We start from the raw sequence: 27379 nt of genomic DNA, 5'->3' as shown, positions 1-27379 counted from the left end.
CCAGCACCCAGTGCTCCACCACGGGACTTCGGAAAGCTCCCAGCAACGAACTGGAAGAAGTGCCTCAGAGTCTTCCACAGATTCACAAAAAAACACCTGTTATAAAAATTATGCCTAGCTCTCAAAAATAGATTTTTTATATCAAAACAAGTCTATCTTTCGATTTCATTTGGATATAAAAGCCTTTTAAAGAATCCTTGCGTTTGGGTATCAAAAATGAAGCCACACAGTTTCATCATTATAACAGTTGAAGACCCCTCACGTATATGCTAATTCCAGTTGTGGATTGCGAAGAAATGTACCCCCCGAATGCTGAGGCTGGGCCTGAACACACAGCTGGGAACCCAGGGCGGCTCATGGGGGCAGTGGGCTGTGAGGTAGCTCTCTTGGCATTTGGCACCAGTTCTCATCCAGGCTCTGGTGTCCCACTTCCGCCGCAAGCCCGCTGCAGCTAGCTCTTCCCTTCCGGAGGGCTGCTCTCCTCATCCACGGGGGACGGGGTCTTGAACTGGCTCCGCAGTGTGAGGAAGGAATATCTCAGGCCCCCTGCCATGCTGAAGGGAGGAGAAGCAAGGGGCCGTGTGTAAGCGGGGAGGCCACAGGGGCTGCCCCCACCCTCCCCAACACACACCTGGCCCATCCCTCAGATCTCTGGCTCCTTCCTCGAGTCTGGGGGCTCCTGACTGAGAACTTTCGCCTAAAGTATACAAACTGTTGGACTCAAAAAAAAAAAAAAAAAAGGCATGATTCCATCAGACGGGAGCTGGAAGAGGAAACAAGCCCTTGACTTTGACTAAACAGACCTGATTCTACGTCTTTCCTAAGGGTTTCCATCAGCCTTCGCAGCGCCCTGAATACAGGAGCCCCCCCAGCCACAGTGCAAGTTTAAGAACATCTACCTGCAGCCCGGGAGGAAGTCAGGTGTTTTAGGGGACTTCTGAGGAAGACAAAGGAATGGAATTCAGACCCCAACCCCATGAACGTTCATTGCACATCCCTTAGAGCCACATGAGGAGCTGGGTCAGAGAAGTTGGCAAGCCACCTGCAGTGCCAGCATCGCCTACGGGCTCTGGTTCCAGTTCCAGCTGCCCCACTTCCCATCCGGCTCCCTGCTAATGCCTCTGGGAATGGAGTAGAGGATGACCCAAGTGCATGGGAGGCCCAGAGGAAGCTCCGGGCTTCTGGCTTCAGCCTAGTCCAGCCCTGGCCACTGTGGCCATCTGGAGAGTAAATCAGGATGGACAAAAGAAAAACAGAGAGGTGGACGTGACTTGCTTTTAGACGTTATAGTGTCACAGAAGCAGGCACTGTGGCACAGCATGTTAAAAACTGCAGGAGTTAGGATAGCCCCCGGCTTCAAAGGCGACGTCGGCTTTGCCCTTTGGTTTATCATGTGGCAATCAGGCAGTTTCAAAGTCCTTCTCTGGCAACAATGAGTTCATAGGGAAACCCCACTCACCAAATATTTAACCCGATGAAGTTTAACATGGAGAAGATGTAGTCTCCACCAAGGAACATTCCGATGTAGGCAACGGACACGTTCTGCAGGGAAAGGGAGAGTGGGTCACTGCGGCGGCAAAGGACCTGGATGCCGCCAAACCGGAAACCAGACCCCTGCGCACAGACCAGCACAGGGTAGGCGTTCACGGAACTGTGACCACGTGAATACAAGTCACAGCTTCCGGCTTTAGGGAACAACGGAGCGAGTGTTGTGCTAAGCACACTGCCCTTCCCGGCTCCGTGAACGCCCAGGCAAAACAGCAGGGGTTGGGTTGCAACCAGCTGGCAGGATCCCATTTCCCAACCAGCACCTGGACAGTGATCGCTTCCACGGAAGAGTGGCCGGAGAAGCATCTGTCACTAAACCTAGGCAGTGCTCTCTGATGCCCACAAGCTGTAATTCCTACCGAGCCTCCCTCCAGCAGCAGAATCAAGCCCAGCTTCCCTCCCTCCCTGGAGAGCCAAGTCCCACAGTGAGGCTCAGTCCGAGGCTCCGCCCACTCACCTTGATGGCTCCCACCACGGCCGTGGTCAGGGCGGAGTTGTAATAGCTGCACAGAACCGTGGAGTACATCAGCAGGAACCTAAGACAGGGAAGAAGACACCTGGGCATGTGCCTGGCCAGGCTGGGTCATGACACAGTGACGGGCACACACAAGCACCAAGAACAAAGAAAAAAAACCAGGGCATGTGCGGCGGTGCCTGGGACACCTGCACGCCATCCCCCACAAGACCATGGATGCCTTCACCTGCAATCCAGTTGCTCGCTAATGCAACTTGGAGGCAGCACAGAGGATGGTCCAAGTCCTTGGGTTCCTGACCCCTCACGTGGGAAACCCAGAAGGAGTTCCTCTAAGGACTTCGATCTGGCTTAGTCCTGGCTGGTGCAGGCATTTGGAGCGCAGTAGACCAGAGGACGGATGGAAGAGCTCTCTGTCACCCTGTATTTCACACGCGTCATAAAGGTTTGATACCCCACACCTCAACACACTGCACGTGCTGCACCTGTGACAGCAACGGTCTGGTTACACAACAGCCCCACGATGGCTGCCCGGCTCAGTTCTCCCACAATCCCATCGGCATCTCCATGCACTGGGGGTGAAGATACAGCAGTTTCCAGGGACCCGAGGTCTTTCTGTTGGTAGCAGTGTTACAGGAATGGTTTCCCACCCTTTCTATGCATCAGAACCACTTACTGCAGGTTTTAGTTTTTTATTTGAGAGGCAGAAAGAAAGATGTCCCATTCACTGAGTTTACTCCCCAAATGCCCTCAACTGCCCAATCAAAGCCAAGAGCTGGGAACTCCAGCCAAGTCTCCAGCACAGATGGTGGGAACCCAAGCACCTGGCCCATCACTGGATGCACCACAAGGTGCCAAGGAGAGAGCTGGACCTGGAAGTGGAGCTGAGACTCAATCGCCAGCACTCCGATAATATGGGAGGTGGGCTTCCTGACCAGTGTCTTAGACTGGGCCCTAGAGACATCTTAATGAAACCACGCACTAGATAGGACAGATGCAAGATGCCAGTGTCCAGCTGCCATGAATGTGGGCATTCGTTCACCAGCAGGACAGAAGAACCCTCCAGCACACTCAAGTGGATTCCAACCTTGGTAACCGCCGCTGTCTGGACAGCAAGGCTGTGTTTCCTCGTAGAGCCACTAGGTGGCCCAGAGAACAAATGCAAACCCACCAGGAAATGCAATGTTTCTACAAGCAAGTGAGTAGTGTCCCAAAAGAACCTGCACCAAGGGGGACAGGGAAATTGCGTCATTTCCAACACCAAAAAGTCAACCTCCACGGGACAGCGGTTTTAGAACATCTGTGGACTGATAAAATGCAAGGACACTTGACAGCACTGAGTACTGTTTGAACATGTACAGCGACCGTGCCAGCACCTCTACCTGCGGCACACTGACGCAGGCACTGGACGCCGGCCTCACGTCATGGCAGGAGCCATCGCATCCGTTCTCTCCCAGGGTTCGGATTCCGAGAAAGTTGGATCTGGAAGTGGAGCCTGAACGAGAAGCCAGCACTCTGGGGTGGAAAGTGGGTGTTTCCTCTAGCATCCTGGTTACTGAACTACATGCCTGTCCCCAGAAAAACAGTTTTTCTTTTCTATTGGAAAGGCACAGAGACGGAGATTGGTCTCCCACTTGCTGGTTCATCCCAGAAATGCCTGCAGTAGCCAGAACTGGGCCAGGCTGAAGCCAGGAGCCCAGAACTGAATGCAGGCCTCCCTCCCGCAGGTGCAGGAGGCCAATGACAAGGGGACATTACCTGCTGCCATCCGGAAGTAGGCCCAGGACGCAAACCCAGACACTTCTGGTTGGCACCAGAGGCCAGGCCTCCACCCCAGGAAATGTAGGACCCGTACATGGTCTCTGCTCCAGGAAAATAGGACAAAAGCCTAAAATGGTTGGATGATGCAATAGCCTGCACATCTCACTGGGACACTTTCCCTGATGATATGGGCACAGCACCGCAGGTGAAGAGGGTCATGGCCACATAAATCCCACAGAGCCGAGGGATCTCAAAAGCCAAGAGGCTGGTGACAGACAGTAGAAATGGCATTTAGCTAAACTTTGCAAAACACAGCAGAGTCACATACTCATTTCTGGTCTTTTCAGGCCAGGCTCCCGGTGTCCTGGGTCCCAGTCCCTTCACCTGCTACAGGAACACTGTCGGTGCTTAGTATCCTCGGAGAGAGGTGGGTTCCAGGATTCCCTGTGGATACCAAAATCTGCAGGTCCCAGATCCCTATATCAAAGGGTGTGGCATTTACACACACACAACCGTAAGATGACTTTGCAACCCCGACAACATAAACACCACATCATTCATTGCTGGGCTCGTCACTTAGGGTACGAGTGGTGGCCCTTGGCCCTAGAAGGCCTTGTAAAATCATTTGGCCTGGCCCTGCTAAGGCAGCTGCAGGTAGGACTTGAAATTCAATAAATAGCAAACATCTAAGTTGATCATCCCATATGGCGCACAGATTATGCTACAGACCGCCCCACTGCCTAGCAGGAAAAAGGCCCTGCGCTCTTGAAGCAGAGCATCATGGGAAAAGCCCGGTTCAGGACACAGTTGTTAAAAAAAAAAACTTTCTGATCCACGAGTGACTGCATTCATGGACACACAGGCACAAACCCAGAGGGCCGACTGCAATGGCCAGAAAGCCAGCTGGACACAAGGCCTCTTCCATTACAGAATCTACATTTTCCTTCATCAAGAGATGTCATCGATGTGTCTACTTATCTGTGGTTGCTTACCCCAAAAAGCAAGACAGGAGAAACTGCACGATAAATAGAGCATTCTTCCATTGGTTGAATTCAGTAGCCTGTTATTTCAAAAAAAAAAAAAAAGAAAGAAAAAAGGTTAGTTTTATTAAAGTTTAAGTCTATGCCAAGGATCACCTTCCCAAACAAGACACACAACTTCGAAAATCCTAAATGATTTGTATGAACTCGTGCAAATTTTTCTTTCTCCCAGAATCTCAGCCTTGTTTTACAAAATAAGAAATTATTTTTAAAAATAAGCAAATAAATAAAGCTTTGCCAAAAGGTGGGTGCAAGGTGGCACAGCTGTGAAGTCACGACCTTGAACCCAGATGGGACATTGGAATCATCTCCCACTGCCTTTCCAGGCACATTAGCAGGGAGCTGGATACAAGCAGAGTAGCCGGAACCCAAACCTGTGAAGCAGTTTGAGATGCTGGCACCACAGGCAGGGGCTTAGCCAGCTGTGACACGGTATCAGTCCCCCAACAATGATTTTTAACGTGATTCAAGACTGGACACAAGTGTGTGCTCAATGACGTGATGGACGCTCAGTTCTTTCTGGTTTCTATCAAGGAACACATCACTAGCCAAGTTTCAGTAACTGCTTGTCTATCACACTACCTGCCTATTTTTACAGACTGTAATTCAAGCTTTGTTTACTTGAAAAGCAGAGAAAAGGTTCGAGAAAGGGAGGCAGTCAGTGGAAAAGCTCTAATCTGTTGCTTCTCTCCCCTCGAAGTCCACAGCAGGCCCCAGAAACATAATCCAGGCCTCCCGTGTGAGCTAGCAGAGATGGAGTTACCGAACCATCAGTGTACTTCCCTACGGCCTGCACCTGCAGGAACCCAGAGTCCAAAGACTGGTCTCATTGTGTCATGAGCAACACCTTGCTACCGCTCTGATCAAGAAGCTACACACACAACAGGGGCCGGCATCTGGCTGGAGTCCCAGGTCCACGGCTGACCAAAGGCAGACCTGGCTCAAGGGCTTGGGTCGCCGCCACCCGTGTCAGAGACCTGGCCTTGGCTCCTGACTGCTGCCCTCACGCAGTCCAGCCCCTGCCATTTAGAGAGTGAACCAGTACTTGTGAGCTCACACACTCTCCCCTCCCTCCCCGCCGCCGACCTGTGTTTTTCTGCCTCTCAAGAAATTAAAGAGAAAGCACTCATTCAATGTAGCTCATTAATGGATTAATGGATACATGAGCTTTGTTACAGGATTCTCTCTGTTTAAAAATTTCCATTGGGGCTGGCACTATGACATAACGGGTTAAGCCTCAGCATCCCGTATGGGCACCAGTTAGTGTCCCAGCTGCTCTACTCCGTATCCAGCTCCCTGTTAATGACCTTAGAAGGAAGGGGAGGATGGTCCAAGTCCAAGAGGGAGACCCCAAAATTCCTGGTGCTGGCTTTGGACTGGCCCAGCTCCAACCACTGAGGAAAAATTTAAAGAGTGAACCAACAGATGGAAGATTTCTCTCTCTCTCTCTCTCTCACTCTCTCTCTCTCTCTCTCTGTTAATCTGCCTTTCCAATAAAAATAAGTAAATCATTAAAAAAAGAAAAGAATACATTTAGATGTTCTTTGAGCCAATTACAGCGATCCAAATGATTAATCCAATTCACCCACTGAGCGCTCTCCAAGGGCACAAGGACATGTGAACAACTTTGCTGATTCTGTTGATGGGAGATGGAAATAAGGTTCTACAGAGAGGTGTGAACACTGAGCCAGTCCAGGATCAAATTCCGGGAGCAATGAGTCACACACAAGCTCCCCCACAGCCTCTAATCCTTTCCTCACCTCTCCCAGTCCTGGACAACTGGGACAAATGACTCATGTAGTTCCTCCTTCTGTTAACAAGAGGTGTTCACGTCTGGCTGCAGTCCATCAACCAGCTTTCAGTACTGGCGAACCAAACTTGGCCAGCAGAACGCAACTTTTCACCTCAAACTCACACGCCAACACACAGAGACTCACTGCTTTCCTGTACTGGGTCTCGGTCTCAGAGGGAGCCAGTCACGGGCAGACGTGACCAACTCAGGGGACATTCAGATGGACTCAGCACAGAGCTTCCTCCGGGTCTCCCACATGGATGCAGGGGCCCAAGGACTTGGGCCGTCCTCCACTGCCTTCTCGAGCCATAAACAGGGATATGGATGGGAAGTGGAGCAGCCTGGGCTGGAACTGGCAGCCATAACGGATGCCACTGCTGTAAGGCGGAGAATTAGCCTGTTGAGCCACCTCGCCAGCCCCAACATCTTATAGTGCATTTTTCAAATAAAATACAGCCGAATCTTTAACTGACTTCTGCCTTTTATCTGATTTCTCATAAACTTTTTTTCCTAATTATAATTTCTCTTACAGTTTTTAATATTTAAAACATTTAACTTTAAAAAAACGAATTGACGTTTGGTCCAGCACAATGGCTTAGTGGTTAAATCCTCGCCTTGCGTGTGCTAGGATCCCATGTGGGCACCAGATCATGTCCTGGCTGCTCTACTTCCCTCCCTACTCCCTGCTTGTGGCCTGGGGAAGCAGTAGAGGACAGCCCAAGGCCCTGGGACCCTGCACCCCTCGTGGGAGACCTGGCAGAAGCACCTGGCTTTAGATAGGCTCAGCTCTGGCCGTCACAGTCACTTGGGGAGTAAACCAGCAGACAGCAGATCTTTCTCTCTGTATCTCCTTCTCTCTGTAAAACTGCCTTTCCAATAAAAATAAATAAATCTTTTTAAAAACTTTGCCTTATCCACATAACCTGAATATTATTTTCTATACTATTTTTCACACTTGATCTTAGCCAAAAGGTCAAGAAGCAATCTATACTATTTTGATAATTTTGTGCAACGTGGAAATATCTACTTATGGCTGCAAGAGGCATTCAAAAAGTCCTTGAATCTGGAGTTCAGACTTGCGGATGAGGGATGTTGAACCTGCACTCATTGAGCATTGATTTTGTCTCTCACAAGGCAAGTGAGGCAAAGACCAAAGGGACAAGACCTTCTCAGGATTCAAGTGTGGATCGCAACATCTTCAGAGGTGATGCTGTCTGGGACATGCTTTTAAACATTCTGGGGAGGCGAGTGGGGTTGAGGGGAAGATATTTGGTACAATGCTGAAGATGGCCACTTGGGATGCCCACGTGCCCATCTCAGCGTGCCTGAGTCAAGTCCCCTCCAACTCCAGCTTCCTGCCAGGGCCCACCCTGGGAGGCAGAGGCCACGACCCCAGCAGGTGGACCCCTGTCCTCCAGGAGGGACACCTCAATGGAGTTCCCAGTATGGTCTAGCCCCAGCCACTGCCGGGGTCCATCTGCTGGTGGGAGCACACATTCTCTCCTTTTCAAATAACTAAAAAAAAATTTTTTAATGTAAAGACATTTTAAAAAGGGCCACTGAAGTGTTTCAAAAATAAAACTCTCAAGAGGAGGGGAAAAGAGATGGGCAGATGGAGACAGAACATGAATGAGCAGAATGCAGAAAAACGTTGCCGTGGGAGGTATGACATGGTTATGTCCTTGGTGCATGCCTCAAAACAGCCTAAGAAAAAGTATCAATAAGTCAGTTAAACCCCTTTCTTTCAAACCATCCAAATGCCCTGCGTGGCGACGGCACTTTTCCCAAGTTCCTGCTATAGCACAGACGGACAAGAGAACTCACAGATGTTTCACGGTCATTGCTTTTCAGAAAATGTCAGGCCACTGCTTCTGGTTGCTTCTCACACCTCCAGAGAGAGTGCCAATACAAGGACAATGCCAAATGCATGAGGGCACTTTCAAAGTTTAAGATCAATAAAACCAAAGGACATACATTTCGTTGGGGGTAAAAAAAAATTTCTTTTGAAACCCACGCATAGCTTTTTCATAACGCGCATTGTTCACAAATTGTTTTTGAAGACAATCACTAAGTAGGAAATTTTTCAAAAGTCCAAAATAAATGTACCTATTTATCTGAAAGGCACACAGAGAGACAGAGATCTACCATGGACTGGTTCTGTCCCCCAACGCCTGCAACAGTTGCGCTGGGCCAGGCCAACGCCAAGAGCTTAGAACATACTCTGGGTGTCTCCAGGTGGGTGGCAGGGACTTAAGCACTTGAGACATCATCTGCTGCCTTCCAGGGTGACCATGTGCAGGAAGCTGGAATCAGGAACTCCAACCCAGGCCATCCAGCACGGGCTGCGGGCATCCCAGACAACATCTTCACACCCATCCTCACTGTGCGAAGCTCCCTGAATGCTCTGGAACCTCTCCCTGTCAAGGACCCTCCTGGCAACTTCTGTAAGTCCACCCTCTGTACTTTCATCAGGACCAAGTGTCCAGCCCTGTGGTTTCAGAAGGACCCCAGTAGGTGGACGAGGGAGACCAGGTGAGAGCTCCACGCAGCTCACCAGCTCACCTGCCGCAGGTCTCCGGTGGAGGCGCTGATGACGAGCGTAGGGACGATCATGAAGCAGGCGTTGTAGAAAAGTACCCCGTATTTCCCCAGCTCCTGCAGAAGCAAAGAAAGCCCTTCTAGGCCTTAGAGATCCTGGGGCCGCTCCTCTCACTACACATTTAGATCTACAATACGCATACTGAGCAATGCTAGGCTGCAATGTTTCCGGCCAATTTCCTCGTTTTGAACCTGTTGTGATTTCTAGAACAAACCTTGGTTTTACATCCAAACTACAGATGAAGTGGAGGGAGGCGGTGGGCGTCGAAGGGGTCTTATCCCTTTCGGACAATGATCACACAGGCTTTTTTTTTCTCTCAAAGCATGATGCTCACAAGGGACAGTATAGAACCAAAAGAAGATGGAAAATGTTAGCATAGACAGAAACCCTTAAAAGCGTCTGCTCTTTCCATAAAAGAGCCATGCTGCATCAAAGCGGCTGCCTCCCCTGCCATTTCCACAAAAGGGTGACATATTGCAGCTTTCAAAAAGCAAGCAAGATGGGTTTTGTGAAACTGACACCATTAAGAAAAAAATAAATAAATGACCACACAGATTTTTTTTTTTAAAGCTCATGGAAATAAGTCTGTTCGTTAGAGCCAACTCCCTCACTGCACACAATGGATGCTCAACAAAGAACCTTATGTCTGCTTCGTCCTAACAGCTGGGCTTGGGTGAGGGAGCCCGCAAGACAGGCAGCTCCTACTGACCCAAAAGGGTCGTTACAGCAGGACAGGGCTTCGCGAGTCACCCATCCCAAACGTCTCACTCCCACACGGCAGCCTTCAGCAGCTCAGGTTGGTTCAAAGTCATTACAGCCATTCATCAGAAAAGCTTGGAGTCGGTAGCCTGGGCTCTCCAGACTCCCAAACAACCCCTTTCAGAACAAATGGGCTGGCCCTGCCTTTGTCTTGGTCTCTGAAGATGCTGCAACTGGGGGGATGCAATTTTGGAATAGGCAGAACTGTGCACCTGAAATGGTCATGCCTTCTCCCGCCCCATGTAAAGTGCATCCCCGATGTTACAACAGTGAAAGTAAGGATCTAGCTGGGTAAAACAATGCAAAACAAGCAGTTACTCAACAGATCCCATCACACAGATTCAACTACTTGCCCACTGGGCAGATCCAGGCTCATTCTGCTGTGTTAAGCTCGGGCACCAGAGGTCAGAGGCTGACAGCCGAGGAAGGGAAGATGTGGTACCTTCGGGTCCAACTTCTGTTTGGTATAAACCCCGTTGGCCGCAGTGAAGAGGTCGTTCAGGAACACGCACAGGTAACCTTCCAAGTTAAAGGCAAGGTCGGAGCTGGGGGCAGGGGCGGGGAGAACATCAGAGCGGATTAGTCAAACTCCCCACTGGCTCTCCCCATCTGCCTCTTCCACCTTTCTGTACGGAGTTCATGGGCGGTGCTGGTAACGACGTTTTTTTTCCCCTATGGCCATCTCCCCCCACAAGACAGGGCATGGCCCATGCCTCCAAACAAAAACCAACAGGTGGCTTTGGCTTCATCACCAAATGGCTTAAAACCCGTGGGACGCGAACCATCCTCCTTTCCCTGCAAAGTCCTTTCATGCGTTCGCTGGCCAGTTGGACCAGCATCGTGATGAGTACGGTCCCACTCCTCCTATCTAAGGGAGCGAGCTGCCTAATGCACTCAGTGGCTGACTGGGATCAGTGGGACTGTCCCCAGGGCCCAGTCAATGGGGCAGCTGGGCAGGGACTGGAGAACAGAGAAGAAATGACACTTCCATTGTGCCCACGGAGCTTTCTGCTCTCCGAAAAGGCAGGACAGGATGTATCCTTGCCTTCTAAACAATTCTTCCAATAGTGCCTTTCTCCCATTCTTCTTTTGTGAAACATCTCTTCAATTTCCATTTGAAATAAACAGCACCAGTCAATCATGTTGGAGGCGATACAATGTAGCAAGCAGGACCCGGGTGGAGGAAAACACCTGGCCTGTGATGGGCTCCGGCCACCTGCACTTCAGGTGACAGACTGTACCAGACCTTGTATCACTCCTAAGAGGAAAGAGCTTTTCGTCTCTCCTCCTAGATTCTATCACCAGGACCTACAAATCTAACTGAACAAAAAGAGATTCACAGGAGAGAGGAAGGACAAACTGCAGTAAGATAGCATGTGCGGGCCTGGCACAATAGCCTAGTGGTTAAAGTCCCCGCCTTGCATGCAACAGGATCCCATATGGGTGCCAGTTTGTGTCCCGGCTGCTCCACTTCCCTTCCAGCTCCCTACTTATGGCCTTGGAGAACAGTAGAAGATGTTCCAAAGCCTTGGGACCCTGTACCCATGTGGGAGACTCAGAGGAAGCTCCTGGCTCCTGGCTTCGGATCGGCTCAGCACCGGTCGTTGCGGTCACTGGGGAGTTGAGACAGCCGATAGAAGATCTGCTTCTCCTTTTCACACGCTTAAGACTTACATGTCTGTGTATACGTATACATGTGTGCATGCATGTGTAAATATACACATTTAATACAAACTAAAAAAAAAAAAAAAAGACAGATACTCCGGACACACCACCTACTGTTTCAGTTCGACCACATTATCACACTTGAGCCAAACCCAAGCCAATACCACTCGCTGGTTCTAGAAACATCCAGACATCCAGCACCCAACACCATCCCTCAACAAAGATTTACAGAAAAACAAAACAATCTGCATGTACTTTTGCAAAACTGTCCCCCTGGCTCAAAGGCACTGGTTTCCAAAGTAAGGAGCCAGGGGACCGGCTGTGCAGAAGGACCCCAGAGCCCTGTGAGAAGGGGACACCTCCTAGTGAGCCCCGCCCTCTTTCAGTGACTTTACTCATGACAACAGCTAAAAGTCTGCAAGACTGCAGTGGGCTGGAGGCTGTAAGGGAACACCCTGAAGTCCCAGCGAGGGGCTTTGAGGCAGCTCAGCCCAGTCCAAGCCAGCACCAGGGAACACACCGCCGGACCACCTGCAATGTGTCATGTGAAATGATCAGTGCTCACCTAAGCGCTGCTTTAGGTGCTCATGACCCCTGCCCAGCTCATGTGCCCTTGGACCTGTGCCTTCTGCTCACCGCAAGACTGCCAACTAGAACGGAAGGTGAACAGAGGCCCAGTCTCCTGTCCACGTTGCTAACCACTGAGTTCCCAATACCTATGAGTTCACCTGGCACCTGGAAAATGTTCTGTGTGTTTTGGCTGAACTTGGCGTTTTGTGTGAATGGTCTCATCTCACTCTCACCGTCACCCCATTCGGTGGGTACATTTTTCATCTCGATCGTGAAGTGAGCAGACCGTTGGTATGGGGAGGTGGCAAACGGTTTGGCCCTGGGGCTGCTGTGGCAAATAAGGAACCAGGACAAGACTCCAACATCCTGGCCTGCTGCCTGCATCCTTATTCAACATAAGTGAATGAGTTAACAAGTTTTATTGCTCCAACTCCCATTCCTTCTCTTGAAGTGACACACACAGTTTTTCTGCTTGCACACTCTGAGTGGGCATCCTCACTCCTGCCTTGTACGCCAAGAGGGAAGGCAGCAGTTACACGCATGGTCACTTGGTATCCCCAACATACAAATGAATACTCCCAAAGCCAACATCAGCTTTCCACCATTGGAAATACAAAGTGCTGAGCTATCACGGCAAATGACACACCCAATCCAAAGTAAAAGCTTTAGAAATCCACTATCTGTAGTCAAATGCTGACACTGAAGACAGCATCAGTAATAAAAGCTGGCAGCTCACTGCCTTTTAGATGAAAATCTGTCCTGATGTCTCATCACACTTTCTTTTTTTCCCCACAGCTTCAGCAATGTCAGTGGTGAAGGGGGGACCCAGTTGCACTTCTACAGGAACACAGGGGGACCCCACCCACGTCCACAGATTTGTCTCCTGGCTGTTGGATTCAACTGCAGCCAGATGGAAAATGAGAAGCCAGGGAAGGGGCCGGGCCCATTGTCACCGACACAAAGACGTTATTGAGCCGAAACCGTCCTAAGTCTTACCCAGCTGCTATGAAGGCCCCGAGGATGATGGCAAAGACACTGGCGATGATACTGAGCGAATACTGCTTCCTGCATCAGAAAAACGAATGCGGGAGAACAGGGCAGGGGGAGAGAGTCACAGAGACGGACGTGAATGGTGCCCTACTTAGAATCTAACGGACAAAGCTTCCCAGAGCAACTGGATGTCAGACCAGCTCTACTCTCTCCAGCCCTGGTTTCTGCTATCACCAGGGAGACCCCAGGGCAAAACACAGGGACGGTGGGCTGGTACAGATCGCACACAGCCACAAAGATGAGGTCCAAGGCAACACCAGGTCTGAGCATCCTGAACCAACCAAGTCTCCCTTACGGTAACATCACACTCGCCTTGCAGGATGCCAGGTTGAGTGGTCTCACGAGGAATGCTAACATTAAAAAGCAATGTGCCCTGATGTTATATTATAATCACCACACTGGGGCCAGCACCATCGCACAGCACTTAATGCCCAGGGGACTGGCATTCCACACAGGCTCAGCTTCTAGTCCCGGCTGCTCCACTTCCCATCCAACTCTTCATTAATGTGCCTGGGAAAGTAGAGGAGACCCAAGTCCTTGGGACCCTGTACCCTCTGTGGGTGAGTCAGGCAAGAAGCTTCTCGTTCCCGGCTTCAGACCAGCTCAGCTCCAGGCAGTGTAGCCATCTGGGGAGTGAACAAGTGGACGGAAGATCTCTCTCTCTCTCCCCATCCCTGTCACTTTGCTTTTCAACTAAAATAAATAAATCTTTAAAAAATAATAACTGCTTCAAAGCCAACTTTCCTGTTCTCCTACACTCCTGGGCTAAATCTGACCATGGGTAGTTTTTCCACGTTTTGTCTTGCTCCATAAACAGATTTGTGTCTATTTGGGGTAGTAATCTTCCCAATCATAATACCACAAACACATATTAACTGTTTAGTATAAAATTGTAATTTTTCCAGATCTCCCCTTTGGGCTCTTAGGGCATTACAGACACAGGCGGCTTCTTTGAAGGCAGTAAAGCCATTTGTCCTTAAGTTCTTGCAGCCGGAGTCTCAGATCAACTATTAGGGAAGATGATCGGATCCCGGGAAAAGTCCTGCTTGTCGTGGAGGACCCACCGAAAGCAGGAGGGGAGGGAGGGAGGGAGGCCCAGTCACCCGAGGATCACGGTCTCCAGGAGCAGGGTGAGTGGGATGGTGAACTTCCTGAGCACGGTGAACATCGGCAGGCTGTCAGGACAAGACACAAACAGCACGTCAGGTGACGTCATGTGCGCTACAAATCCAGCCAAGGTGTGGGGACTCTGCATCAGCAGTCATTAACTGTCCCAGTCTGGGGCCCTATCATTCAAAATTCAGCTCCCAAAAGAATGTGTTCAGTGCAGTAGTGTCTTCAGGGATAATATCAGTGACAAGCTCAATGTGAGCCACCAGCAGCGGCTGAATCAACTCCGACACATCCACTCGGAGAGCGTGACGTATATGATTCGGTGATACGCGCTTGTGCCCCAACCATGGGTAACACGGCAGATCCCAACCATCCAAGAACATGACTATCACAATGTCCACTCCGTACATGGAAAAGGGCTAAATGGAATACCTTACACTGTGTTTTCAAGAATGGAGTTATGGGTGACTTTTCTCCAAAACTTCATGTAACAAGGCTACATTCCCTTACACAAATACCAAAGGGGTTGGTGTTTGTTCACGTTAAAGAACTCTCGCTGCGCCATGTTGCAGCACAGACTGCTAGATTTGGTACATTCCACGCGTCAGGACTCCAGGTCTTAGAACTTCTCTCCTGTAGCCCAGGGGGACACAGTCATGCCACAAACTGTAGTTCATGGTTTTTGTTCCTTTTGCCATTGCCATTTATCCTTTCAAAGGAAATGACCAAAGGTCTCACCTGACGTGGGTCACTTTTATATGTCCTTCTCCTTCTGGTCTACCTCTCAGTTCTCCATTTCAAACAGGTCTTCACCAATTCCTGTCACCCTTGGCATAAACATTATCCTCTCATCTTCACCCCTCCATTCATGGGTGCCCACAGACCACACAGGCCATGCAATTTGCTCTGATTTCTAGGCCGGCTTGATCTTTATACTTGCATTTTTCATTTTTTACAGTGACCTTTTCCATTGGAAGTAGTCATTTCATCTTATTTATTTGAAAGGCAAATACAGAGAGACAGAGAAAGCTCTGACACCACCGGTTCACTCTGCAAACGCTTGCAATGGCTGGGGCTGGACCAGGCTGGAAGCAGGAGCTGGCATCTCAATCCAGAGTTCTCCCCTGGGTGGCAGGGACCTACCCTCGTGAGCCATCATTGCTGCCTCTCCAGGTTCACATTGGCACGGAACTGGAATCCTAAGTAGAGCTGGGACCTAAACCCAGCTGCTGTAAAATGGGATGTGGATGACCCAGGTGGTACCCTAAGTGCTGTGCCAACCCTCACCCCTACACTGAGTCTTGAAATAAGTGCAAGTGCAGATTTCTGAATCATATGGATGGCATACATTTAAACACGCCTTTCATTTCTCTCTCTGCACCCAGACTCACCCACATGCGGGACTCTGAAACGGTGATAAAATCAGAACCACAGGCACATAAACAAATCCACCTGCACAAATCCTACCTTCTTACTTTGATGACTTTAGGTGTCATAGTCCGTGCTTAAGCTTGAATATAAGAACACATATAAGCTCCTTAATATCCGAAAGATTGGTAAATTAAAGCCCACAACTCCACCTCAGGGAGCCAGCAGTGTGGTGCAGCGAGTTGCGTGTTTGCCTGCAATGCCCAGGGTCCCACACTGAAGTGCCAGTGCAAGTCCTAGATGCTCCACTTCCAATTAAGCTCCCTGTTAATGCGCCTGGAAAAGTGCCAAAAGATGGACCAAGTGCTGGGGCCCGTTTTATCTACACGGGAGAGCTGGCTTCGGCCTACCCCAGCCCCAGTCATTGTGGCTATTTGGGGAGTGAACCAGCAGATGGAAGTTGGAAATTTTCCCTCTCTCTCTCTCTCCGTGCCCTCTCCAACTCAGCCTTTCAAGTAAATAGATTTTTTTTTCAATAGACTTTGGAAAAAAAAGAATACATGTTAACTTCTTCAATTGCTATGCATCAGCCTCTTCTCCCTACAGCCCAGTCCACATCCTGGAAAGCCTGTCACCCTTCATAGCATGAAAGCAGACAACCGGGCAGTCCTCCAGCAGCTCACACTTTGTACCCACCTTAATTTCCCTGTGCTGGACAATCCGCTGATGTGGTTCCCGACGTAGAGGAGGGGCAGAGGAAACAGCTGCCATTTCAACCAAGGAAGAAACTTTGGTTAGGCACCAATAACCAATCACAGAAAACCAAATGAAGACATACACCACCTCCTCCACCAGTAGGCCAATCATGTTAGATGATCCAGTGCCTGCCATGGTTGAATTTTCTAGAATCCAGCGGACATCCACAAGATTCTTCATGTTCTCCAATTACATGAGCAGCGACAACCGCCACTGGAGTGAGGGGGAAGAAAATGGCTTATACATGGAGAACAAGTCCCCGAAAGCCAGGGCGTGGATAAGGAGCCAGGGTGGTGCACATAAGATAGACTAAGGTCTGTGTGTGAAATCCAGAAAGCTTCTGTGTGACCCATACACACGAGCTCTTCTGTGACACGCCACTATACACGTGTACACTTTGGTGATCTGCACACCCGTGTGCTGTCTTTCAAAGGCAAGGTTAAGGTCTCTTCGGAAGTCACATGGCTACTGAACCTTTCCGAAAGTTTGGGTCCCCCAGCCATACTCCTTCTAGACATTACGGTACTTGTTTAAAGACCTGGACTGATTCAGCAGCCACTAAGGTCACACGAGGCACCAACAGCACGTGCATCAGGTGGGTTGAGCTCTGAGTTTCATTTAGTAAGTCCTCACCATCACGAGAAATACTGTTCTGAATGGACTGAAGACAGACAAGATGCAAAGCGTCCCCTTCTACAGAGCCTCCTGCCCCCAACGTCCCATGAGAACTCGGAACCTTCAAACCCACAGGACACCCCAGAGCCACCAAGGGGAGGCCGACTCAGCTCTTCCCAAAGACAAGAAGCTAAGCCTCAACTCAGACATTTTTTGAAGCACTTCAAAACACTGCCATTTCCCCAGAAATGTTACAAAGCTAAAAAGCAAACAAAAAAATGTTACAAAGTCATATTATCAGATTTGTTCAAGAAAGAAATGGTCAGGCATGTGCTTCTACTTCCAGGCATGACAAAACTCGACACCAAGATCACACTAATCTTCATTCATCACTTTCCACCCACGGCAGGCAGGAAATCACATACCTTCATGGGAATTTTCTTATCAAAATCGGGGAAGTGGATGATTTTATTCAGCTTGGACACATACAGTATCATAATGGTCACTGCCATCTAAAACAAGAGGCAAGAGAGGCTTCAGCAAACAATCTGGAAAGATCGCTCGAGGTATCAATGACATCATCAGGCTGAAACAGACTCATCAACAAGGAAGCCAAGGAATCAACTCTGCAGGTTCTAGAACAAAAAATCAGTCACAGAATACTAAAAGTGCTTTTTTTTTTTTTGCCACTGAGTGGATTCCATCCAACCCGGAGGCAAAAACTAAACATCACCCAGACTCACAGACACACACATGACCCAGCGGCTCTCAGAATGGTGGCCGAGGGGCTGGGTTCCGCATCACAGCCAAGAAGGCCACCCATGGATCTGGCACCACACTGTGCCTATGTCCAGCATACCATGGGCACCCTGCACCAGCAAGGTGAGCGACACAAGCCATTTAAAGAAAAGGAAATTCCACACTAACACACTTCGTAAAACTCCCGTATTTCCTCAACACATAACGTGGTGAAAAACAGACTTCTCTCCAATCTCAACAGTACATCAGAAATGTGTTATTCTGATCTTATTCAGTGTGGAATACACTGTGTACATGAGAAATACTCCGTTCAGAGTGGGCGCTTGACTTAGTGGTTGACATGCCCAAACCCCACATCCCACATCCCAGTGCCTGGGTTCGAGCAGTGTCAGCTCCAGCAACTGACTCCAGTTTCCTGCTAAAGCAGACCCTAGAAGGCAGCAGCCATGGCTCAAGCAACTGGACTTCTGGATGAAGTTTCTCTGGCACCCAGCTTTTAAAAAATGGTATGATGGGTCTCCCCCCATCTCCCCAACATTCTTCCAACCTGTACAACAGCTTAATTTTTTTAAGTTAAGTGACTGGGTTTGTTTAGATTTGTTCATTTGAAAGGCAGACTTAACACAGAAGGAGAGACACAAAGAGAATGAAAGGTCTTCCATCCACTGGTTCACTTCATCGATGGCCACAACAGCTGGAGCTGAGCTGATCCGACCTTGGCTGCTTTCCCAGACAATATGCAGGGAGCTGGATGGGAAGCAGAGCAGCTGGGACACGAACCAGTGCCCATACCGAATGCTGGCACTGTAGGCAGAGAATGAGTTGCTACACCACCAGGCCGACTCCCAATGGCTTACTTAAGTATCAAATTGAGGATTCAAGTGGGATGAGAATTCTCCACACTGCCTCCTCCCCAGTTCACTGGTGTCACCCACCAGGCCTTGGAATCTTGAGTGCTCAGACCCCTGGCTTTGTTAGGGAACATGCAGTAAGCAGGGGGCTTCCCTACAAACACAGCCATCCTGCACTCATGACATGCACCTGCCATTACTTGGCAGTGTCACAGCATGGATACCACGATCCCTGCCCTCAACACACACTGACTCCACACACAATCTTAACCAAAAGATCAACTCCTATTGACTCGGTTCATAAACCCCGCTCTCTTACCCAGGAACACGGAACCATCGTCATGTACCTGAAGATAGAGTTACTTGTTCTCTTACCTGTCCGACTCCAAGAACAATCGGCGACGGGAAACTACAAAAAACACAGAACAACAAAGTTCAGCAACATGTAAGGACCTGAAGACATCGCATAAAACATGACAGGAGCGCTTGAAGTTCAAGTGATGAAAACTCGACCTGGCTCACTGTTCAACTGATTCTTGCTAAATTTCAAGACCAACTGTCATGACCATGGCAGACAACATGACTGTGTACGCAGAAAATCCAAAACAGGCTGACAAGTGACTAGAACTGACAAGATAACGTTAAAAGGTGATCAAATACAAAATAAATACCTTTTCCCCAAAAGTCAATTTTAGAGGCCAGAGCCACGGCATAGCGGGTAAAGCAGCTGTCTGCAGTGCCAACATCCCATATAGATAGGCACCAGTGAGTGTTCTGGATGCTCCACTTCCAGTTCAGCTTCCTGCTAAGCAGCAAAACATTGCTCAGGTTCTTGGGCCCCTGTGCACCCACATGAAAGACCCAGAAGAAGCTGCAGGCTCCTGGCTAGGACAGGCCCAGCTCCAGTTGCTGCTACCAACTGGGGAATCAATCAGCAGATGGGATCTCTTTCTCTCTCTCTCTCTCTCTCTCTCTCTCTCTCTCTCTTCTCTCTGTGACTCTGCTTTCCAAATAACTTTAAAGCAAACAAACAAACAAGTCAATTATATATCTGTAGGAAGAACCAAAGAAATTGGAAAATTTAAGGACATTTCCCAACAACACCCAGAAGACTCACACAACACTAATGGAATTCTTTATGGAGTTTTTTCATTGTTGGGTATGAAATGCTTATCAGTGTGTTCTGTTTTACTTGGATTTTATTTGAAAGTCACGGAGACTGAAATGGACAGACTGACAGAAAGCATTCATACGCAAGTTCCCTCCCCAGACACCATGAACAACCAAGGTGGGTTCAAAGACCTCAATGCCCCATGAAGGTGAACACCCAAGTATCTGTTGAACTGAATGCAACCAGATTCAACATTTTTATGAAGCAAATTCTTCCACATCAGACAATAGGGTATTAAAACAAACAAAAACTCCAGACCACCTACACATCATCAAGAATCTCATCACAAACGACCTTCCCCTCTCCCCACTGCCACCAATTCTTTTATTTATTTATTTATTTGTTTGTTTGTTTTTATTGGAAAGTCAAATATACAGGGTTACAAGGCTTTGGACCAATCTCGACTCTTTCCCAGGCCACAGGCACGGAACTGGATGGGAAGTGGAGCAGCTAGGATATGAACCAGTCCCCGTATGGGATTCCAGCACATGCAAGGCAAGGACTTTAGCCACTGGGCTACTGCGCCAGGCCACGGAATGAAAAATTTTAAACAGAAAGGCTTGGGGCCGGTGAATTGGTGTAGGACGCTTACCCTCCACCTGCAGTGCCAGCATCCTGTATGGGCACTGGTTGTCCCACTTAGAGTTCAACTCCCAGCTTACGGCCTAGAAAGCAGTACAGGATAGTTAAGGATCTTTGGCCCCTGGAGGCATGTGGGCAAACCAGAAGCTCATGGCTTTGGCCCAGCCTTGGCTGTTGCAGCCACCTGGGGAGTGAACCAGTGGATAGAAGAACCTTTCTCTGGCTTGCCTTCTCTTTGTACATCTGCCTTTCCCCTAAAAATCAATAAATACAAAAAAAAGAAAAAAAGGAGGAGGAGGAAGGAGAAAAAGGAAGAGAAGGCTAGCCCGTTAAGCAGCCTCACATTTTAACTCGCCCTGCTGGACACAGCTCATCTTCAAACTATTAGACAGTGTCTACTGGTCCCTGCTTCCAACAAGACACTTGTCTGGAGAGACACCACTGTTGGGGCCATTCAGAGGCCACTCACTCAGGTGCAGAGCATGAAGATTTCCAAGGGCACTTTGAAAAGTCCATGGAGCTAAGCGATAAGATAAAGACTTTCTGGGGCCTGGCAGCGTGGCCTAGCGACTAAAATCCTCACCTTGAACGCTCCAGGATTCAATATGGCCGCTGGTTCTAATCCCGGCAATCCCACTTCCCATCCAACTCCCTGCTTCTGGCCTGGGAAAGTAGTCGAGGACAGCCCAAGGCCTTGGGATCCTGCACCTGTGTGGGAGACCCGGAAGAAGTTCCTGGCTCCTGGCTTTGGATCAGCACAGCACTAGCCGTTGCGGTCACTTGGGGAGTGAATCATTGGAAAGAAAATCTTCCTCTCTGTCTCTCCTCCTCTCTGTATATCTGACTTTGTAATAAAAAAAGTCTTTTAGAGGGCTGCGGGAGAGGATGTCTAGCTCGGATCCCGAACCCAGTCCGCCATGTGCCCATGGCTCATGGCGGGCTGGGCCCGGACATGCCTGGGTGCGGCCTGCTTCCTTCTGGGGTGAGTACGCCGAGGGGGGAGGCCTCCGTGACTGGGCATGTCCGGGACCCACCCAACACCCTCATTGGGTGGTGGGTGAACGGGATTGGGGAGGGGCGCAACCTCGGGCCTGCAGGATTTAACTTCCGGCTGCCAGAGGCGAGCCGAGGGCTGCGGGAGAGGATGTCTAGCTCGGATCCCGAACCCAGTCCGCCATGTGCCCATGGCTCATGGCGGGCTGGGCCCGGACATGCCTGGGTGCGGCCTGCTTCCTTCTGGGGTGAGTACGCCGAGGGGGGAGGCCTCCGTGACTGGGCATGTCCGGGACCCACCCAACACCCTCATTGGGTGGTGGGTGAACGGGATTGGGGAGGGGCGCAACCTCGGGCCTGCAGGATTTAACTTCCGGCTGCCAGAGGCGAGCCGAGGGCTGCGGGAGAGGATGTCTAGCTCGGATCCCGAACCCAGTCCGCCATGTGCCCATGGCTCATGGCGGGCTGGGCCCGGACATACCTGGGTGCGGCCTGCTTCCTTCTGGGGTGAGTACGCCGAGGGGGGAGGCCTCCGTGACTGGGCATGTCCGGGACCCACCCAACACCCTCATTGGGTGGTGGGTGAACGGGATTGGGGAGGGGCGCAACCTCGGGCCTGCAGGATTTAACTTCCGGCTGCCAGAGGCGAGCCGAGGGCTGCGGGAGAGGACGTCTAGCTCGGATCCCGAACCCAGTCCGCCATGTGCCCATGGCTCATGGCGGGCTGGGCCAGGGCAGCCAGTGCGCCATTTGGCGCCAGGCTGTGCCTACTGGCCGCCCGGCCGGGGAGCTCTGGGGTATTGGACATCTGAATCGCTGCTGAGATAGCTCTAGAGTGACCCCACTGTTTCTGGGATCTGAGTCAATCCTAAAGATTCCCAATGCCAGTAACTCTTCCTTTGAAGAACTTCCAATCCCTTAACAATGCTGAGCTTTGAACACCTATCAAGTAAAAGATAAGCTCCGGCTTGTGTAGCAGGCTGGCACCTAATGGTCCTCGGAGCAACCACGTGCAGGTGTGTGATTTACAGCTAGGAACGGTCCCAATCTGGGAAGCCACAGCTGGGATGAGGTTCCCACCAAGGGGTGTATGTGCTGGAATGGGGGCTGCGTTCTATCTAGGAAACAGTTGCAGTCACCCGAGGCACTAGTGTGGGCTGGGATTGGATGCACCAGGCCGGTTCAGATCCCAGCACCATCTGGTGTTATGGAGAAACAGGGTAGATGTGGGACTGACTAGGCTGGGTCTCAATCCCCTTCTGAGCCATGTGTGAGCTGTATGTGGGTATGGACGAGCCATGGCTGGGCTGAAACATCCAACAACAAGAGTCAGAATGGGGTGAAAGCCAGCCAGGAAAAGCCACTGTTCCTGCTAGGACAGGAGGTGAACTGAGTAGGGTTGGCTCAAGAACCCCCTGGCAAGCGCAAAATCTGGCATTGGGAGGGGTTCTGATGGAGGAGCCTGGGCAACTCCTCTGGCAGGACACAGTCCCTGCAGGTAAGCGCGAGAAGCATGATTGGAAACAGCCCAGAATAGGCCATGGAAAGTTTCCCACTGGCATGCATTCGGCATGGGTCAGGAGCAGGCCAGGCTGAATCAGTTCATGTCATCCTCTGGCAAATCCGATCACCAGAACAGAGTGTGGAATGGGCCGGGTTTGGTTGCGACAAAACCAGTACACATTCTGGAACGCCAGGGCGTGGTTGCCTGTACTGGATATGAATGCAACACCCATCCAGCACACGTGAGATCCAGGAAGGGAGGGGCAGAGCTGGCGGGGGGGTTAAGGGGCTGGTCCCCTCGCTGGACAACCACTCCCACTGGAGAGTGTTGGCTGGATAGAGACAGACACGACTAAGCAAGGCTACAACACCTGTGCGCTGCATGTGGACAAGATCAGGGCCACAGCATCAGCTGGCAGAAGCTGGCACTGGGGACTAATTCTGTCGAGTCAAATCACAGGACCACCTAAAGAGTGCATAAACCGGGACAGAGAGACCTGGGAGGGAAAAAGTGGGTTCCCCCTTCTTGGGTCACTATTCCCGTGGGAGGGCATGAAAACTAGGACGGGGGCTGGGATGGCTAGACAGAGGCACTCAACAACATCTGTGAGGGCTGGATGGTTGAGTCGATTAGATAGAACTAAGCTTTAATACCCATTGACAAGTACCAGAGCCAAATGGGATGGGGGACAGACTGGTCTTCTGCTACACAAATTGGCAAACCAGGGTAGGGGGCAGGCTTGGTGGGGGTTATTGTGGGTCGCCCCGACTAGGCTGCAGCTCCCACTGGTTGATGTAAGGGCCGAACCAGACTGGACTGCAACACCCATTGGTTCCAGTGCAACTCGGGACTGAAAACAGAACCAACACAGCAATTGCAACCACCAGCTGATCAGGGTGATGGACTGTGCCGGGCCCTGTGCTTGCTAGAACATACAAGAATCTGGTCTGGGAATACCTCAAAGTATCTTTGGAGATCTCCCCACTTGAACTGCTGGACTCAGAATTCTAACCAAGAAAAGACAGAAGACAGAATAGGACAATCATTCATCTCAGCTACATGTTGGCAGCGAAATATGGGACAAATGGAGACTTCATGATGGACCATATCAATCAGTGGACCACCTCATCGAGCGAAACTGGCAGTGACTCATAACTGGAGAACTATTAACTCCACTTGAGCACATATCTCAGAGCATGCCCCACATCCGGGACTTGGGGTGGGCGGGAAACCGGGTGGGGCTTCTCCCTCAATATCCCCTTTTACCTCAGATACATGATGGAAACAATATGGACATAATAGCATTGCCCACCTCCCTATCCCCCTGAACCTTTTTTTTTTTTTTTTTTTTTTTTTTCCTTCTCTTTCTTGATTTTCCTTCAACTATAGTTAACTATGTAAAGATTGTCAACAACAATACAATAAAATGGATTATACATTAAAAAAAAAAAAAAAAAGTCTTTTAAAAAATTAAAAAAAAAAAAAAAAACCTTTCTGAAGTCATGCCAGTTTTAGGGCCCAGCACACTAGCGTAGTGGCTAAAGTCCTCTCCTTGCATGCTCCTGGATCCCATATGGGTGCCGGTTCATACCCCAGCGGCCCCGCTTCTCATCCAACTCCTTGGGACCCTGCACCCACGTGAAAGACCTGGCTCCTGGCTTAGGATCAGCTCAGCTGCGGTCATTGCGCTCACTTGGGGAGTGAATCATCGGACGGAAGATCTTCCTCTGTGTCTCTCCTCCTCTCTGTATACTCTGACTTAGCAATAAAAATAAATAAATGTTAAAAAAAAAAAAAAGATGCCAGTTCTAACACCGACTTGAACCGAACTTGAACCGGCTGCTCCACTTTCAATCCAACTCGCTGCTAACATGTGTGAGAATGCTGTAGAGAACGGCCCGAGTGCTTGGGCCCCTGCCACCCACACTCCTTACTTCAGCCTGGCCCTGTTCCAGTCCCAGGGCAGAGAATCAGTGGCTCGTTCTCCCCGCAATCCCTACCCCACCCCATGACTCTTTGTCACTCTGCCTTTCAAATCAACAAATCTTAAAAAAAAAAAAAAAGTTTTGAAATCCATGCATACTTTTTGCACAGTGCATTTTCCATAAACTTTTTTCCATGACACTGGTTTTTCGATTCCCTTCTGTACAACTCTTTGCTGTTCTGTCCTCAGCCTTCATCTGATACCACCACGATCAGCCACTCCCAAACTAGCCTAGCCTTAACATTCTCTTTATTCAGAGGTAGGTGGCTTCTGGTCTTTCATTGGCTTGCATTGTGTGTGTTAAATGATTCGGGTTTGAGTTCACTTTGAGGTAAGGTTGTATTTCCTGTGCGCACACACACACACACACGTCAACACCACCAACAGCTGTAGGATCACCAAAACGATCCCAAACCCACACCTTCCACCCACAGAGCGGCCCTATTCCTAGGGCGCAGTGACTTCCCGCTGCCTCCTCTGGAGCCCACACTACAGTTCTCCAGCCAAAGGAATCTTCTTAATCACAGCCCTGCCAGGCTATGCCCCTAGTTAGACCTTCCCAAGGGGCTTTCAGATGCATCTGAACTAAAATTTAAGCTATCTTCATGGTCGTGCTGCTCTCACCATGGCTGTCACCTGGGCTCAGGGGAGACTGGGGACTCCCTCAGCTGTCTGAGCGATGGCCTCGGGGGGGGGGGGCCCTGCCCCCCGCACTGTCTGGCCCTCCACAGCTATCAGGTCCCCTCGGGAAGCCAGTCTGCCTTCTGCATCATCTTCAGCACTCCCCGCATCACCCATCAAGGCTCTCTCCCTCCAGGGCTCGGATCTAGGCTTCAGGGTTCCCTTCTTGGGGCAGAGGGGAACAACCTCACTGCCACACATACACCCTTAACTCCCCCTCCTGCCTTATTCCTCTGCAGACCCCCAACCACATCCAGAGTGTCCATCTGTCCCCTACACTGACTGCTCCATGAGGCTAGGGGTTTGGACCCGCTCTGTCCACTGTTGTTTCCCACATCTGCCATATCCTAGATACTCAGCCAATGCTACCAAGTGAATGAAGGATTTCCTCTCGCCCCTGCCTGTCTCCTGAACCTCTCTGCCATCCTCTGGCACATGCCCATTTAGCCGCCACACCCCCACCCCACGGCTTCTCCACGCCTCCAGCAGGCCACACTCCTGTCTACTCCAACATGCCATAATTGCTACTGCCTTCCGCGTGGAATGTTCTGGCGCCAACCACTCCACCCAGGGGCACCCTGAGGGCATATCTGAAGTGGCCTTATTTACATCCTCAGCTGACTTCCTCTGTCCCATCACTGCAGCAGAATCTCCTCCAAGGGCTGGACCCGAGCAGGTGCCCTGGAACCTACCTGTTGGAGGTGAAAACCTTTCCCTGGGGTCTTTCCCTGGGGTCTCAACCAGAAAACAAGGTTCCAGACAGTCAGGTTTCTGGGTTCTGAAAGTCTGCTTCTACATTCTTGTGGCCAAGAAGAGCCCTGGCTTACAACAACCGGCCCGTGGAACACCTGGCGCCACACCCTGGGAGGTGATCACCAGGGCTATCATTCCCCAGTGTTTGCTCTGAAGAAAGTGCTGACTCTGTCCCCAGGGGCAGCACTGTTAACCAAATCCACAGTTCTTTCAATACCACTACCACCACCCACGCTAGCAGAAATGAAACAGGATTTCTTCGTCCTTACAAGTGGGTTCCAGGAGGCAACAGTTTGCCTCAGTTTACCTCATACAATGTGTGACCATTTTCCCTACTTTTCTGAGTACACGCTGGTAATTTGGCAATGCAGGGCCAATCCGCACAAACAGATTTATGGCTCAGAACTAATCTGGCTGAACATTTAGTTTTGTACCAAGTTGTGGTTCTACAAACACACACATACGCACACACATTTAGACCACTCTGTTCCACCCACTGGGATATGCGAACACATCCAGAGTGGCACACGTGGGGCTTGCCCGCAGTTAAAAGGGAATGCGGTGTGCCCCCGGGGGCCCGCGGGCTGAGCTGGGCCGCTCTGAACCTCCACCTCCAGACGGGCAAAATAGGGTTCCTGAGAGAATTCGGTCAAGATGCGCGCTGGGGCCCCAGGCTCGCTCGCCACCCGCCGCCCAATGGCCCATGCCGGCCCCAGGGCGCACGAGAGCAGGAACAACCGGGCGCCTCTCCCGCACTCCTGCCCGCCCCGCTGGACCCCTGCCCCGCCTCACCCGTAGGTGGTCAGCAGCGCCTTGTTAACCAGCACGATGAGGAAGGAGCAGGTCCCGTAGAAGAGCGCCGACAGCAGCTGGGCCACCCGGGAGGGCAGCCGTGCCGCGCCGGGCTCTGCGCCCGCGCCCTCGGCCGTCATGTCCCGCGGGCCGCCCGCCGGCCACAGCAGCGCGCTGGCCGGGGCTCGACTCGGTCCCCGC

The 27379-nt window shown here is 50.6% G+C and overlaps 1 protein-coding gene across 2 annotated transcripts; it reads right to left on the bottom strand.

The window, feature by feature from the left end:
• On the bottom strand, window positions 1-27379 carry SLC35D2 (solute carrier family 35 member D2). 2 transcript variants are annotated; one of them, XM_004591860.2, is made up of 12 exons: window positions 27179-27379; window positions 19094-19127; window positions 17534-17620; window positions 16434-16501; window positions 14360-14431; window positions 13203-13271; window positions 10414-10516; window positions 9176-9268; window positions 4774-4841; window positions 2006-2084; window positions 1460-1542; window positions 1-554 (listed from the first exon to the last, which is right to left on the bottom strand). In XM_004591860.2, the coding sequence occupies exons 1-12, from the start codon at window positions 27316-27318 to the stop codon at window positions 452-454; spliced, it is 999 nt and encodes a 332-aa protein (XP_004591917.1). In that variant the 5' UTR covers window positions 27319-27379; the 3' UTR covers window positions 1-451. The 2 variants fall into 2 exon arrangements, with proteins under 2 accessions (XP_004591917.1, XP_058513364.1); XM_058657381.1 differs by lacking the exon at window positions 19094-19127 and having other exon boundaries at window positions 27179-27299.

Source organism: Ochotona princeps, chromosome 31, assembly GCF_030435755.1.
Source record: "Ochotona princeps isolate mOchPri1 chromosome 31, mOchPri1.hap1, whole genome shotgun sequence".
NCBI lineage: Eukaryota > Metazoa > Chordata > Mammalia > Lagomorpha > Ochotonidae > Ochotona > Ochotona princeps.
This window is presented reverse-complemented; position numbering and strand designations above follow the sequence as displayed.